The 15306-nt window shown below is 42.9% G+C and overlaps 5 protein-coding genes and 3 non-coding genes across 8 annotated transcripts; 4 read left to right on the top strand and 4 right to left on the bottom strand.

Moving 5' to 3' along the window:
• Positions 1-85: 85 nt before the first annotated feature.
• LOC6622449 (chondroitin proteoglycan-2) lies at positions 86-631 on the bottom strand. Its single transcript, XM_002047685.4, has one exon. It carries the CDS (start codon positions 626-628, stop codon positions 86-88), a length of 543 nt encoding a protein of 180 aa, XP_002047721.1. The 5' UTR covers positions 629-631.
• A 108-nt stretch (positions 632-739) lies between these two features.
• On the bottom strand, positions 740-2268 carry LOC6622360 (nitric oxide synthase-interacting protein homolog). The gene is made up of 3 exons (XM_002047684.4): positions 1424-2268; positions 1257-1365; positions 740-1190 (listed from the first exon to the last, which is right to left on the bottom strand). Exons 1-3 carry the CDS (start codon positions 2176-2178, stop codon positions 1119-1121), a joined length of 936 nt encoding a protein of 311 aa, XP_002047720.1. The 5' UTR covers positions 2179-2268; the 3' UTR covers positions 740-1118.
• Positions 2269-2387: 119 nt separating this feature from the next.
• On the bottom strand, positions 2388-10099 carry LOC6622337 (myb-like protein AA). The gene is made up of 3 exons (XM_032434882.2): positions 8771-10099; positions 3799-4604; positions 2388-3735 (listed from the first exon to the last, which is right to left on the bottom strand). Exons 2-3 carry the CDS (start codon positions 4581-4583, stop codon positions 3000-3002), a joined length of 1521 nt encoding a protein of 506 aa, XP_032290773.1. The 5' UTR covers positions 4584-4604; positions 8771-10099; the 3' UTR covers positions 2388-2999.
• Positions 5435-5507, top strand: TRNAV-AAC (transfer RNA valine (anticodon AAC)). Its single transcript has one exon. It is a non-coding gene; the product is annotated as a tRNA-Val (tRNA).
• Positions 7149-7221, top strand: TRNAV-AAC (transfer RNA valine (anticodon AAC)). The gene has a single exon. It is a non-coding gene; the product is annotated as a tRNA-Val (tRNA).
• TRNAV-AAC (transfer RNA valine (anticodon AAC)) lies at positions 7790-7862 on the top strand. The gene has a single exon. It is a non-coding gene; the product is annotated as a tRNA-Val (tRNA).
• A 108-nt stretch (positions 10100-10207) lies between the features above and the next one.
• Positions 10208-15147, bottom strand: LOC116650646 (chitin-binding domain protein cbd-1-like). The gene is made up of 9 exons (XM_032434891.2): positions 15067-15147; positions 14761-15003; positions 14271-14707; positions 13991-14212; positions 12691-12849; positions 12374-12485; positions 11116-11358; positions 10558-11048; positions 10208-10497 (listed from the first exon to the last, which is right to left on the bottom strand). Coding segments are annotated over exons 1-9 (2133 nt in total). The 5' UTR covers positions 15068-15147; the 3' UTR covers positions 10208-10272.
• Positions 12188-13306, top strand: LOC6622067 (protein obstructor-E). The gene is made up of 4 exons (XM_002047681.4): positions 12188-12281; positions 12349-12495; positions 12552-12988; positions 13042-13306. Coding segments are annotated over exons 1-4 (810 nt in total). The 5' UTR covers positions 12188-12280; the 3' UTR covers positions 13267-13306.
• Positions 15148-15306: the final 159 nt, after the last annotated feature.

Below are 15306 nucleotides of genomic sequence, written 5' to 3'. Positions count from 1 at the left end.
TTATTATTGTCAACTCGAGCGCTCGCCTTGCGAATTTGGGTTAGCCCAAAATACTATTATTAATCTAGGGTTTTGCAAGAGCTGCCTATAAGCTAAAACATTGCGCCTCCGACAAGGGCTTGCACTGCTGCTGCGCATAATCCCAGCCGTAGGTGTAGGGACAACGCACTATGGTCAAATAGCCGCCGATGCAGCTGTAATAATACTCGCAGCGCTCCGGATGCGGATGATAGCCATCGCCGCTGGCATCGCAATGTGGCCTACTGCCTGCTGGAGCTGGCGTGTCCTCTGGAGCCGCAGGCGCAGTGCTGGCAGCCTGCAATTCATCATTATTTTCACTAGGCAGCGCAGCTGCTGTTGTCGTCCCGCTAGCTTCCAAGCAAACACCAGCATCGTCGAAGGCGCATTCTTGCGCCTTTGCATCGAAATACGTTTGATTCGGGCAGCTGTCCCTGAAGGAGTTCTCGCCATTGCAATAGATGTAGCTGGCGCAATCGTCTATGGCCATGACAAAGGTATCCACATCCACATTGGCACACTGTGGAAAGACATCCGCCTGACTGGAGGGTAGTCCTACTGCCAGGAGCACTAAACAGATTGGCTTGATGAGTTCTTTCAGCTGGCACATCTTGTATTGTGGGAACTGTTGCTAACTTTGGTTTGTTGCAAATTCGAACATTTTTTCGGCTTTTTATGGCAATTTTCAAGGTAATTATGAATCATTTATCAGCATTTTTATCACGAGCACATGTATCATTATTTTGTCAAGACTTATCTATTATTTTGTTGGGTAATTGTGTCAAGGTAGCAAACAAGGTCAATACAACTTAGAAAATACTATTCTTCAATTATTCATCTGCTAGATTTCAAAATTATGTGGAACAAACAATTGCAGTGTATTAATTTAGAGCATGTTCAACTCTACGATCACTCAAAAAAGGATTTGAGTTTATCTGGAGGCCCATTGTGAAGCCCTGATGAGCTAGGATGGGGAAGTCATGGGTCTAGTTTTCAGTGGGCGGCCTCTTTAGAGCAGAGGTTCATTTAAAAAGCACAACTAATGGTATTTTTTTTAGATTTTGGAGCTGGTTTAAGCATTGTTGAAATTCATAGTCAATCTAAACTTGCAGCATGGGCCTCTTTTCCTTGCCTTCCAGATTGTCATTGGTGGTCGAATAGCCAGTGCCGCCCTGTTAGGATAAAATTCGATTGTATAGAAATATAAACTTCGTTAATTTGTCCATTTTTGTACTAACACGCTGCAGCGGTATTATGTCCTTATCCTTCAGTTTGCGATCGGTAAGGGGATGTATCATGTCCTTGCGAATGAGCTTCTCAACGCACTCCATGGTGACCACATCGCCACTGAAAATATACGTGAATTATAAGCATTTTCATTAATAATTCCTCAATCCTAACTTACGTGGGACGCAGCACGGCACATGCCACCGCATTGCTCAGTACGTCGTGTGTGATGGGGCACATGTAGCGCGCCTCCTTGGCAATAAGCGAACGTTTGTTGTCCCCATCCTTGAGCAGCGTGAACTTAACATCGATTAGATCCTTGACCCTTAGCGGCTGCTGCGAGACGGGGCAATAAATGGTAGGGTCGGGCTTCTGAGCCCGAGCAGCGCCTGCATTGGGACACTCTGAGGGTAGCCAAAAACTAGGCAGCTTCTTCTCATGGCCGTTGGCCATGTTAGAAATGGAGCTGTTGGATCTTGAGCTCGTTGCTGCTGCTGCTGATGTGCTTGGCCTGGCATCCGGCTGTGTGGTCTTTGCAACAGTAGCGATCAGCTTATGGGAAGGAGTTGTGGTTGGCTTTCCGGCATTAACAAATTGCTCCATGCGCTCCAGTTGCCTATCAGTTGCCTCCTGAGCCAATTCGTTTTGCTCGACGCGACGCAGGCGCTCGTATTCCTTTAGTCTGCGGCTGTATTCGTTCTTTTTGGTGACAATGTACTGCAGAATGGCCTCCTTGTCGAAGAGGTAACCATCTTTGGTTACCACCGGATTCCTGCACGGCTGCAATGTCAACGAGCAGCAATCGAATGATTTTACTGAATCCTTGCCAAGCCGCTTGGCATTCGTCCCATATCCAGATTCGGCTGCATCGCGTTTTTTCTCGTTGTACGTGTAAACAGCTCCGGCGGTGCAATTGCGTGCATGTCGAGTCATTTTCGATTATATTTAAAGGTAAACAATTAAATAAACAAATGCCAGGCAACTAGCCAGAGAGATAGTTGAAAATTATCTATCGCATTAAGTTGGCAGCTCCATGATAACTATCGATAGTTATATTGAAGCATATGTTGTCAGTGTCACCATATGCGATATTTAATAAATCGTCTAGTACAATTTTTAATCGATATTATACATGAAGCAGCCGTTAAGCATTTAAGGCAAAGCTTTGCAATCAATTCGTACTTTATTTATTTGTATTATATTCCACCTTGATATTATTTATTTACGTTGCATATGAGTAGTTGTTACTTAAGTGACTACTGACTAATAATACTGTTTGGCTGCTTGATGTGTATTTAGTTTTGTGTTTCACATTTTCATAAAGTACTAAATGGCAACTATTTTCTTCTATATACTGGTTTACTTATTTCGCTTTGCTTTGCCTCTATTGGTTTATTTCGTATGATTTTCTTTTGAGCATATCACAGAACAAAAATGATACATAGTAAGTAGAGAGACTGGATTTTGGGCTTGTGTCTTGGATTAGAAAGTTCAAAGTGTAAAAATATTAATTGGAGCTTAAAAATATACTTTTCTTTATATTTATAGTTATATGTATATGTATGTGTATAGTATATATGTATATCTATTTGCAAATGTCATTTTTGCTGTGTATATGTTTATATAAATTTTGATATCATTAGAAAAATATTGAGCAAAAGTATTCTGTATGTCGGATTGGGTTTATAGTTGGTTCCTAACTGAAATTGATGCTCAATTCCTAAATAAAACCAAAGCGCTAACCCAAGCCAAACCTACACGAGTATCTTGTCATAGGACGGCGGCGGCGACTCATCCAGTGGCACCTGTTTTCCCAGCACCGTCGGCGTCTGTTCCGGCAACAATATTGCTATATGATATGGCGGCGGTCCAGCGGCAGCTGCGGCCGCCGTTTCCGCACTCACCTCCACCTGTCGCCCATCCAAATATCTGACATCGTTTAGCTCCAGCATGCAGCTGCTGCTGGCATTGCCGCCAGCATTCACGGCCCGGCTGTGACAAACGGCGCGCCCATCGCTGCGATTAGGTAGCAATCCCTTGGGTATGCGGCACAGGGACACCATGCAGGCAGCCAAAAAGAAAGTTGCCGAGAAAGCACAAAAAATGAGCACCTCCAGTCCGGTGCCCTGGTGATCAAAGTAGAACTTTGCGCCCGCCACAAAAACCGAGGCCAGCACCAGCGAGGCGCACATCCCGCACTTCAGATGACTGGGCAGCATCTGCGAATCAGCATGTTGCAACATCGCATGATGCTGTTGCTGCAGCTGGTTGCTTTGTGCCGTCGCTTGTGTTTGTGTGGGCGGTATGGGCGTGGCCGAGGCAGACACTGAGGCTGTTGCAGCTGCTGATGCCATAGCTGTTGCGTGTCGCATGTTGCTGCTGGAGTTGTGCCGCCGTGGTGTTGCATATCGACTGTTGTTGGTGCTGTTGCAGCTGTTGATGCTGCTGCTGTGGTGATGATGATGATGATAGGCGCTATAGGCGTCGTCCCTGCAGAGATCCCTTTTAAAATAAAAGCCCAAATGCTGCATAAAAGAAAGCTTATTAACTTACGCATAGACGCCCGAATGTTGCTGAAGTTGTTGCTGATGTTGTTGTTGTTGATGTTGTTGGTGATGTTGCTGCTGCTGTTGTTGTTGCTGCTGTTGTTGTTGTTGTTGTTGCTGATGTTCATATTGCCGCACAGGCACAGCCATATTGCCGAATTGCGGATGATGATAACTGTAGCTATAATGTTGTTGCTGCTGCTGCTGATGCAGCTGCTGCTGCAACTGTTGCTGTGGCCTGGGCTGATAGCGCGTGCTGTGCTGATGATAATGTGAGCTATGTGCGACCAGCGGAACAATTGTTCCGCTGCCTGTTAGCACCGCTGCCGACGAGGCGGTTACATTGGCATTGGCATTGGCATTGGCATTGTTGTTGTTGCTGGCATTTGTTGTTGTCATGGCAGCAATGCTGCTGTTGTTGTTGTTGCTGCTGTGATGCAACAGCGGCTGGTGATGCTGTTGATGCTGTTGATGCTGCTGGCTGCTGGCATGTGCATTATTATTGCTGCTAGAGTAATGCGACGCCTGGCGACTGGTGCCTGCGCCCGTCTGGCAGTCGCCTCCATAAGGCGCTAGCGTCCGATGCACCGAGGCCAGCGCTTGATTGTGGCTGCCACTGCTGCCGCTGCTACCAGCAGCCATGTTGTGGGTGCTGTTGCTGTTGCTGCTGGACTTGCTGCGCCGCGGCGGATGCCCGTAGCTGAGTCCGCCGCCCGCATGCGACAAGGAGGCGGCGACACGTGAGCGCCCAAAACCGCATTGCTGCGAGCGTTTGTCAATCCAGAAATGCATGTCCCGACGAACACTTGACGACTGCAAAGTAAGAACTTCTGTTAACAGATAGACGCCAAACTTATTTGAACACATTCGCCACTTGAGCCAGACAAAGTGCATGAGTCATTTGGCTTTGTGTCGAGCCACAAGCGCCAACTGTGCTTGCCTAGACGGAAGAAGGAATCTCTCTCACACACCGAGAGAGACACACACTGCCACACACAACACGCACACACACAGCCACATACATAGCTAAACAGGAAACGTGCGCATTGCTTTTTATTATGCTGTACTCCAAGTCTGTCTGCTGTTTCCTCTCTGTGCGTGATTTCAAGTTCAACTACCCCACAAAAAGGGACAGAAGCAGCAGTAGCAGCCCCAAACGGCTGCCCCATCGCAAGAACTGCATAGGTAAGCGCTAAACAAAGGCTGCTGCCTGATCAAATAACCCCCCAAATGTTAATAGCAGCAACAGCAACAGCATCAGGGGCAACATTTTGGGAAAGTGCTTTCACTTCCCGTGTCATTGGCAGCAGCCGAAACAGCCACCAAGAACTGGCAAACTCAAAAAACTTAACACAAAAGTTAAGCGCGCCAAAAATGAAAGCGGACATTCACACGCCGGCTGGCAGGATGGAGCCGGTGGCAACGGCCGCAGACCAATGTTGCAGCCACACAAGGTGCGGCGGTGTTAGAAAGGACACGTTCGGGGGATTGCACAGTGGACTTGGATGAACTTCGATTATCTTATGCGCAATTAAAACTGATAAGTAAAAGATAATTTAAATATATATTTCTATAATATATTTCTATAATATGGTGCTTGACTTGTGAGTGAAATAAGCTTTTATGCCGACATAGTGTCAACTGTTTCCGTGGTGTAGCGGTTATCACATCTGCCTAACACGCAGAAGGCCCCCGGTTCGATCCCGGGCGGAAACAGAATTATTCAACTTTTTTTTTGCCAATTAAGCTAATTTTACAGAATTGTAAGCAGGTTTTCTTACTGTAAGCGGGCCACCTAATGTTAATATTTCTTTCACTATTGTAACTATTTAAATTTTTAGGTTTAGATTTAGCTTCCAAGATCTGCGTTATTCATGCAGTTGTACGTAAATCCATTAAAAATAATTCAATTTCAAAGTATAATTGTTTTAATCTATTATTTGAATAGAAAAATTCAGGTACTATATTTAAATGGCTTTTCTGGAGCCAATTGTCTCACTGTTCGCTATGTATATGGATAATGTTTACATTTGCGTTGCCGCTTAAGTCGCTTGGCTGTTCATTGAACTGTTCCCACTGGTCGTGGTTGGTCTGGTCCGTGGTCGTTGTGGTGTTGGCCAATCAACACTGACAACCAAGAATCACATAAAAAGAGAAATGTCCAGAAAAAATAAATTCTAGCAATATATTAGAGCCAGAGAAAAACATGCTTCAAAGCCTGGCATTCAAAATTATGCTTGTTTAATTTTTGGAACCCTCTGTCTGCTTGTAGTCCAAGTCTTTGAAACGTGTCCGAGGGCTCCTGTCAAAGTTCAAAGTTCAACGCTTTGCGTTGTCAACGACATCTTATTCGAGAAAAGTTACACAACGCACTCAGAACTGAACGCACTCGCAAATAAATAAATACTCAAGCACAAGCAAAAGTAATAAAATAAACATACTCGTATTTAAAAGAGACATTTTGACAACCGTTTGATAGGTTCATTTCAGCCAATTGCTCAGTGCGTTGAGCATCCTCCCCTGCATCCTTAGTTGTCCTGCAGAATGTTTGCCTCTGCTCCAAGGTTCAATGAATTGTGTGCGCTTGATTTGTGTTTCCCCTGACCTGAACCCCTTCTTAGCTTTTCCATTTTGTTACAGTTTAGTTTGGCTTTCGAAAGAGTTTAATTTAGCTGCTTCGTTTACCTTAAGTGGTCAAGTGTTCTTCGCAATTTTCGGGACGATGCAAAAAAAAGGCAATATTAATGGAAACTGACGTTGCTTGGACACAGCAAGTGATTGTATTTCAGCTATTTTAAAGGCAATTCTAGCATTGATATAAAAGCTATTGTTGTTTAGACAAACTACTTAAGGATTGACCCCAGTAAGGGGTTCAAGTTTCATCTCGCACTACTTTTCATTCTTTGTTTTCCTTTGCTAAATTGTGTGTGGAAGCTTTTAGATTTTATCAAACAAATATTTATGCGCATTGTTGTGACCTCTATGGAACTCCATCAGTTTTCATGATTCCAAATTCTGGAGTGTTCGAATAAACTAATATAATTTGAACACAATTATACATTTGTTACGTAGCATGTTGCCTTCCCTATGAATGGGAAGCACGTATGTGTGCATATGTTCGTGTGTACTATATACATAAATTGTTCACTCAACGGGCCCATTATTCTATTATCAGCTTTTTGGCAGCTCCTCGCTGTGCTCAGCCACAATAAAAAAACAAAATAAAATTAGCAAATCATTTGGTCGCATTCCAAAATGCCTTTAAAATAGCCACAAACAATTGGATTTCTTTTATTGAATTAGTTTTTGGATATGTGACTGCTTCAAATTGACTATTGTGCCGGCACATTTCCAACTGTTTCCGTGGTGTAGCGGTTATCACATCTGCCTAACACGCAGAAGGCCCCCGGTTCGATCCCGGGCGGAAACAGATATGATTCTTTTTTAGATATGTTAATTGAAAATGCTAAATTATTAAGAAAAAATAAAATATACAATATATACAATTTTATCTATCAATGAATTTGAAATAAGTAATCAAGCAACAGCCAGTTAATAAATTGTGCCGCCTAATCCTAATCATTTGCGTTTATATCTTATATAAAAATCCAAAAATAACTCAAATGACATCTTTTGTATCGAAACTGCCACAAGTTATGTTATTTGAAGTCATTAAATCAAATAGGGAGAGTCTTTAAAATACTAAACAAGTTTTTGATAATAAAAGCTTTACAAAAACTGGTATTGTTACTCTGATTGTGTACTATCAATCCTCTTGAGGTTTGAACTTGCCTGCATAAGTTTGCATATATACATATATAAAACATTATCTTTTGTCTTTGTTCTTTGTGTTTTATATTTTTGATTTCCGTCTTTTTCCCTTTCGGCTTGCTTTCTGATGTCTGCACGAACTTGTTTGTCGAGCCGGCTGACATATTTCTCATTCCGTGCGCATGCAGCAAGCACAAAAGCTAACTCAAGCCCAGTAGTTCCCAACTGTTTCCGTGGTGTAGCGGTTATCACATCTGCCTAACACGCAGAAGGCCCCCGGTTCGATCCCGGGCGGAAACATGATACAATTATTTTTTAAATTTTCAATGATAATTATTGCTTCATTTACTTAAATTTAATAATAGAAGTCAGGAAATATAAATAAATAAATGCATAGCGAACTTTTAAATGTTTAATCTGACTTTTGTATACAAATTTAATATTGGCAAAGGTTTTGTCAACAAAATCAAGTGAAATAATGTTCATTTCGATCTTTCATCATGCCATTTACAATTTTATCTATGAGAAGTTTTTCTTATAAAAGCATAAAATTGCACTCTGAATATGCGGGTAAGAATTTGTTATAAAGTTTACAAACAAGTCTTTGTCCAGACATTTGCAATCCCCGTCAGCTTTCAGCAAAACGAGTTCCTTGTCGGTGGTGCTTGAACAGATGTGATGCTATGTAAAATATGCGAAACAAAAGCAAGAATTGAAAACAGGAAGCTACGCGACCCGCACATAAGGATAACGAGTCCCCGCAGCACAGACCAGCCTTTCACTCTCACTTTGTGTGCACTGGTCCTTTTTGCCTTTTTTTATGTGATGGTTTGGTTTTTCTGTTAACCCTTGTGGACTCCGCTGTTGCTGTTGTAGCACTTTCCTTTTTAGCTTGGCGGGAAGTGCATTTATTGTTGACTTTGAAAAGCAAAAAACAAGATGCGAAAATCAGTCTCAGTTAAAGCTAAAGTGCCCGCTACCATGTGCCTGTCCGTCTTACTATCTGTCTGTCCGACTGTCTATCAAAACGACACGAATTGCTCTGCTGCTGATGGCATACACTGCGTATAAGCAATGTGAGTAATTGCAATGCAATTCGGATGCGTTGGTGTGTTAACATAGGTGTCCGTATCTGTGTGCATGTGTGGGTGTGTAGTTGGGTTTTCAAGTGCATGCCAATTTGGATGGCATTTGTTAACACTTCTTACCTGCGTTTATTTGTTTATTTTTTATTTTTTGGTCTTTCCTTAACAGCTAAGCATTTTCTTTTGAATTCTTTGCTATATTTGCACATTTGAAGCACATTGCTTGTTGTTATTGTTATTGTTGTTGCACGAAAAAGTCCTTGAACACTCAACTGACCTGGCACGATACACACAGCACATAAAACAAATGGCAAAAAACGTATCCTTTTGCCAGCCTTGAATGAAACACGCGACCCTTTCACACCAAACCTCAAAACATTGTCAAATGCAGCGATACATTGATTGAAATATTGTACAGAGAATGCACAGATCGAGTTTTATTATGATTATATTCTAAACACTGCGCGCTTTTAAGCACTCATTTTATGTGTCTGCCAATCTGCTGCCTCCTGCGCAAGGACCCGCAGCCAACTGACAACGCAAACTGAATTTCTGAATGCAGCTAGCGAAACATTTTCACTTTTCATGAGTTCAGATTCAAGATTATTTCTGCTTTCAATGTGTGTGTTGGTGCGTGTAGATGTGGTTATATGTGTGTGTGTTCGTGTATTGGCAAAGCAAATTCAGAGACTGCCAACATTTGTTTTTGCTTTCGGTATTGGTTACGAGGCGTGCGTGTGTGTGTGTGTATGTGTATGTTTGTATGTGTTTCTGCGTGTGGGATTGGGACTGTATGTGTGAGTGTGATGAGTGGGTGGCCAGTGCATAAAAGGGGTCTCAATCGGCTCTCAAAACACGCGGCAGCTGTACAACACATGCGCGCTGAGAGCGAGAGAGAGAGAGAGAGAGAGAGAGAGAACTTCCATTGTGAATGGTTTAAGAATGCGATAGAAAAAGCTTTTGCGAAAAATATTCCTGAGGTCCACTGTTTGAGCGCAATACTAATAAACGAAGTTACAAAAAATTAAAGTTAAACAAGTAAGAGGTTCTAGTCGGGAGCCCCCGACTAGGGGATACCCTGAACCCTCTTCTTCCAACATCAAATGCATATATATATTTTATTTTAGAAGCTCTATGTCAAGTTTGGTGACTCTAGCTCTTAATATTTACCAAAATTCCCCAAAAAACAGAACATCGTTATCGATGCTTATCGATTGCTTGGAAACGGAGTAAGCTATCGATTATCGGAAACAAACTCGATCTACGCAGGCACTAGGAGCACCTACATCTGAGATCTTTGCGGTCATACATACGGACAGATGGACAGACGGACAGACGGACAGATGGACAGACGGACATGGCTGGATTAACTCGGCTATTGGTGCTGATCAAGAATATATATACTTTATGGAGTCGGAGATGCGTTCTTCTGCCTGTTACATACATTTGTATTTTGCACAAATACAATATACCCTTATACCCATTTTTAATGGGTTCAGGGTATAAATAATAAAATTACCTTACCTTATGCTCATTGATAATAATGACCTGCAATAATCATTCATATATACCATATCTTTAATACCAAGTGTTTGAAAATCGTAAATGGTCTGCTAAGCTAGGATTCAGATCCCAATGTATTTAGGCTGGCGGCATTCGTACTTCTTGGAATCGTACAACAAGCCAGGCGTGCAGTCCAGGGTAACCCCATGACCCTCGACACAATAGTAGTAGGCATCGCGGCGCGACTTGTGGGCATAGAAGTGGATACCTTGGCTAGGACAGACGATGTCGGCGCGGCGAGGCGGTGACCGGGAATAGGGCTGAATATTGCGCTGCTGGGGCGTTTCCTGTAATGTCAGTTATAGAGTCAGAGTGAGACTCATAGCATGTCCGTGCAATTAACTCACTTTGCACTCAACATTGCTGGCATAATCACAGCAATTGCATTTGGGATTAAAGAACAAGCCACTGGCACACTCCTGTGGCCATGGCATGCCGTCGGAACAGATAAAATACTTAGAGCACTGCGCCTTACTGGCCACATATCGAATATTTGAGATTGACATATATTGAGGGCAGTCGTTCTCCACACAGTCCACATATTCGGGAAAATCACAACGATCCGTTTCCGCATTGTACTGCAAACCGTCGTAGCACTCCCGGAGAACTGGTATTCCATAATAGCAGAGCACGTATTTGGTGCAGGTGCGATCGTAGCAGAAGCTGGTCAGATTGTAGGCTTCACATTCGGGCAGACACTTTACATCACTGTCTCGGGCGCTCACGCATGACTGGAATTTGTAATCAAAAAGGATCTCGCAATCTGTGATATTACCATCGCAAAGTTGTTTCACAGGTTCTTCCTCGTAGCAGCTTCCGTAAGAAGTTAGATTACCACCTAAGAAAGTTTGGATGTACACGCAAATTAAAAAGCTCTTTTTTTTTGGTAGGTAGTTCTTCCATACCTTCGCAGATCACATATTTGGAACAGTTGCCTACATAGGGCAGCAATGAGTCTGCCATATTCTCGCACAGATTTATGCCGGCCGATTCTAAGGCAGGGACATCTCCATCGGTGTTCACGACATTATCTTCCGGATCGGGTGCAACAATTAAATCAGAATTCACAAGAAGCTGCGAATGAACTCTGGCCCATGACCACTGGACAGAGCCGCACAGGGCCAATCCATAGAGCAGCAACAAATTCACTGTTAATATATAATTAGACGAAAGGATTAGCTCATTTTGATGCAGGGCGACAATACACAGTACGCACTCCTTGACAGAACCAGTTACAGAAAACAACTGTGGGAAGCTCTCAGGCAAGATCGAATTTATATGGTAGCTATCTTTTTTTGATATCTTTTTTTTTTCTTTCTATTTTTAAGTTAAATTAATGAGTTTCTGGAAAGCAATGTTATCGCATTTCGGCACGCGCATCGAGTCTCCCAAAGGAAAACTACATTTTAATTTCGCAATTGATACGGAATAATCAATTATCTAATTTTGTCTCAGATATTGTGTTTAAAACCGAGACATGCAAACTTCTGATTAGCTCTAAAATTGAGAACGGATCGCATAAAAACTATAAAAGTTTCCGAGAATATTTAACTTAACAGCGTCGCTCAAAAGCAAATCGGATGGAAAATTTAATATACACATCATAATCATATTATATCATTCAGACAATCAGTACAGAGAGCACTCTATCTCGACTTTCGAGATATTTACGAATTTGAGATTCTCTGAGAGTTTACAATTTTGTTTGTTTCGTTGTGTAATGCTCAGAGGATATGTCATCAATTTATTTTACACATGCTCATTATAAGAGATTTTGATAAGGCGGGCACATGTTATTAGGACTGTATGGGAGCGATAAGTTTCGAGTTTCCTTTTAATATTATTGTATATGTCGCTGTGATAAACGAAAGTTTATCTTTCCAATTTGAATTCTTGCACCGGGTCTGTCGTCAAATTACAAACATGTTTCCTTTCTGATGAGCAAGAACATTATCGTATCTGCGCAACTGATTGCCAAAAATAAAGAGAAGATGTTGCCTATAAAATGAGGTCTCCTTCACCTTGTGCCCACAGTTGCAATTTCGAGGCGGATAACAGAAACCCAACAACAGTGAGTACAGCCAGCTAATATGAAAGTCTAAGCTCCAGGATCTTAACTCTGTGCTCTGATGTGCCAGTGATAACAACTAGCCAAGTGCTGACGGTGCTGTCCTTGGCTTTGCTGATTGACGGTGGACTCGGCGAAGTTAACATCTGCTCCAATGTGGTGGACAACCTGTTCCTGCCGGCTATCGGCAACTGCAGTAACTACTACCTGTGCGTGGGTAAGTGCATGCAGATTGAATAAGTGCCAAAGTTGTAACCCCAAGTCCTTGGTCAGCTGGCAAGGCTGTGCCTCGCTCCTGCAGCGAAAATTACTACTTCGATGCCCGCGATCAGCAATGTGTGGATGTTTCCGAGGTGCGCTGCCTGCCCAACTGCCCCGCGCAGGGTGTAAGCTCCTTCTGCTACGATCGCACCTGCACCAAGTACGTGCTCTGCTTCAGCGGCGAGCCGGTGCTGCGAGAGTGCGCCGATGGCCTGCAATACAATGCGGAGACGGATCGCTGCGACTTCCCCCAATATGTGGACTGTGTGGATAATCTTTGCGTGCGCCAGAACAATCCCGACAGCATTGTCTACATTGCCAGCAAATCGCAGTGTGACAAGTACTACATATGCGTGGACGGTCTTCCGGCTAATCAAAGCTGTGCCAGTGGCCTGCAATTTAATCCCGCTTGCAACTGTTGCGATTTCCCCTCCCGCGCTAATTGCACGGTATGTCCTTAATACTTATTTTCCTAGTCTTCCGTTGACCTTTCTCGTTGCAGGTTGAGTCTCTACAGCGCAATATTCAGCCATTTGCACGGGTTCCACCACGCGTGGCCGACATCAGTTGCCCGGCTGAGGGTGCCCACTTCTTTGCCCACAAGACACGCAAGGAGGCCTATTACTACTGCCTGAATGGTCGTGGTGTCACCCTGGACTGCACCCCTGGTCTTGTCTACGATGCCAAGCTAGAGGAATGCCGCGAGCCGCAATTTGTGAAAGGCTGAAAGGGGATGTCAGCAAAATAAATTTTAAAAGTTCATCCAATTTGTTTGCATTTTGTTTATAGACGCTCATTGCAAATGCCTAGATCTGCCTCTCACTGGCTAATTTTAGCTGTTCAGGAAACGCTGCTCTCTGGCCCAGACAGGCGGCAAAAAACAATAGAACGAATATTCATTTCAAACTGCTAACGCATAGGCGAAACAATAGGCCAAAAATAGCCGGGGTAAATTAAATGCAAAGAATGCAATCATCACTAGGTGCACACGAGCTGGTTAAAATCCAGATATAACATTAATTAATAAAGTTAACATATCAATAACATGTTGGCAGTCTAGCCCATAGCCAAAAATAACCATAAGATCCAGCTTTTAATCCAACCATATTTGTTAGATGCCAAGCTTGGGTAGATATCAAATGTAGCCCGCCTTTTGTACCATAAAACAAATTGACCATTTGCAATACTTTCTGTACAGCGGGCAATTGAGAACTAAAACTTAATTCTTGCTTAAACTTTTTAAACATTTACATGACAAATCAAAATTAGCCAAGTTGACGAATTGAGCCAAAGGCAAGGAAAGGTAGATTTGAACCGGCAACCGCTGATCAATTTTGTTTTTTTTTTTAAACGAAGGCTTTGTAATTAATATTTGTATTTATTAATCCAAGTTTTCTTATAATCAAGCGAATCTTATACCGTAAAGCCATTTTATTTTTTCCTTCTGCTCAGTGGCCAATATATTTGGGCTCGCGACATTCTTTAACAACTGCATCGTACCACAGACCCGGCGTGCAGTCCAAGGTAACACCATGGCCCTCTATGCAGTAGTAGTAGGCATCGCGGCGGGACTTGTGGGCGTAGAAGTGAACTCCATGATCTGGACAGATGACATCAGCTGTGCGGAGCGGTACACGAGCATACGGCTGAATATTGCGCTTCAATGCTGGAATCTAGTATTGCAAATGTATATATGTGTATATCAGTAGAATCGCTTGCTTTGACACCCACCTGGCAGTCAGAATTCTCTGGATAATCACAGCAATTGCATCTGGTGTTAAAATACAAGCCCTCGGCACAGTTGTAGTTAATGGGAACGCCCTTTGCGCACAGGAAGTACTTAGAGCACGAAGCCTTGCTGGGCAAGTACAACAGCTCTGTCGTCTCACTTAGTCTCATGCACTCATTGTCCACACAGTCCACATACTGAGGGAAATCGCAACGATCCGTTTCCGCATTGTACTGCAGACCATCGTGACACTCCCTCAGAACTGGAATGCCGAAATAGCAGAGCACGTATCTGGTGCAGGTGCGATCGTAGCAGAAGGTGGTCAGATTGTAGGCTTCACATTTGGGCATGCATGTCGAACTATTTGGATATCCGCAGCTCTGGTTTCGGGCATTGAACTCGTAGTCCTTGTTGCACTGCTTCTCCACAGCCTCGCCATCTTTTGATTAGTATTATTATTGAAGACTTAACTAAAGTTAAGCTGGAACTTACCCCAGCACAGGTAATACTTTCTGCAGTCTCCTACATACGGCAGAAAGACTCTATTAGCAACATCCTTGCAGAGACTAATGTTGTCTACGTTGTAGAGACTGCTGCCATCTAATATTATTTCTTCAGGGCCCGGCGCCTCAATTAGATCGATCTCTGTGCTATTACTCTCAGCTACTATTACGAATGTACGTTGCAAGAATAACAGAACGTATGCTACAAGCGCCAGGAATTTGAAGGATGTCACTGTTTGAAACGAACAATAACTTAAATAAGATTGAGAGTCTGGTGACGTTGGGTTGCACCTACTTCTATTTCTTGACACTTTTCGAACTTGACTGGTGTCGTCATTCTGCAGCAACCCAATTTATATGGTAGATATCTTTGTTTCTTCGAAATCAATTTAACTAACAGATGCTCCCTCTTATCACCATCATCTCTATGAGAGACCCGGCTCTATTGCTCTTATACTTAAAAAACATTTTAATTTGTGCGATAGCAGTACGGTGTCATCCGATGACTCAGTTTTGGGTAATTTTTTTCACAATT

Source organism: Drosophila virilis, chromosome 3, assembly GCF_030788295.1.
Source record: "Drosophila virilis strain 15010-1051.87 chromosome 3, Dvir_AGI_RSII-ME, whole genome shotgun sequence".
NCBI lineage: Eukaryota > Metazoa > Arthropoda > Insecta > Diptera > Drosophilidae > Drosophila > Drosophila virilis.
Note: the sequence above shows the minus strand (reverse complement) of the source record. Positions and strands in the feature narration are given on the sequence as shown.

What these genes read in the sequence shown, in the direction of transcription:
- LOC6622449 (XM_002047685.4), bottom strand. Translation starts at nt 628, where the DNA reads ATGTGCCAGCTGAAAGAACTCATCAAGCCAATCTGTTTAGTGCTCCTG.
- LOC6622360 (XM_002047684.4), bottom strand. Translation starts at nt 2,178, where the DNA reads ATGACTCGACATGCACGCAATTGCACCGCCGGAGCTGTTTACACGTAC. An exon ending in TGTGCCGTGCTGCGTCCCAC is followed by an intron (nt 1,366 to 1,423) that starts GTAAGTTAGGAT and finishes GTATATTTTCAG; the next exon opens with TGGCGATGTGGTCACCATGG. An exon ending in ACATAATACCGCTGCAGCGT is followed by an intron (nt 1,191 to 1,256) that starts GTTAGTACAAAA and finishes TTATCCTAACAG; the next exon opens with GGCGGCACTGGCTATTCGAC.
- LOC6622337 (XM_032434882.2), bottom strand. Translation starts at nt 4,583, where the DNA reads ATGCATTTCTGGATTGACAAACGCTCGCAGCAATGCGGTTTTGGGCGC. An exon ending in CAACATTCGGGCGTCTATGC is followed by an intron (nt 3,736 to 3,798) that starts GTAAGTTAATAA and finishes GGATCTCTGCAG; the next exon opens with GGACGACGCCTATAGCGCCT.
- LOC6622067 (XM_002047681.4), top strand. An exon ending in TAACTACTACCTGTGCGTGG is followed by an intron (nt 12,496 to 12,551) that starts GTAAGTGCATGC and finishes GTCCTTGGTCAG; the next exon opens with CTGGCAAGGCTGTGCCTCGC. An exon ending in CCTCCCGCGCTAATTGCACG is followed by an intron (nt 12,989 to 13,041) that starts GTATGTCCTTAA and finishes TTCTCGTTGCAG; the next exon opens with GTTGAGTCTCTACAGCGCAA.
- LOC116650646 (XM_032434891.2), bottom strand. An exon ending in AGCCCAAATATATTGGCCAC is followed by an intron (nt 12,850 to 13,990) that starts TGAGCAGAAGGA and finishes CTGGCAATGTAG; the next exon opens with ACAATGCTGTCGGGATTGTT. An exon ending in CAAATATGTGATCTGCGAAG is followed by an intron (nt 11,049 to 11,115) that starts GTATGGAAGAAC and finishes AAACTTTCTTAG; the next exon opens with GTGGTAATCTAACTTCTTAC.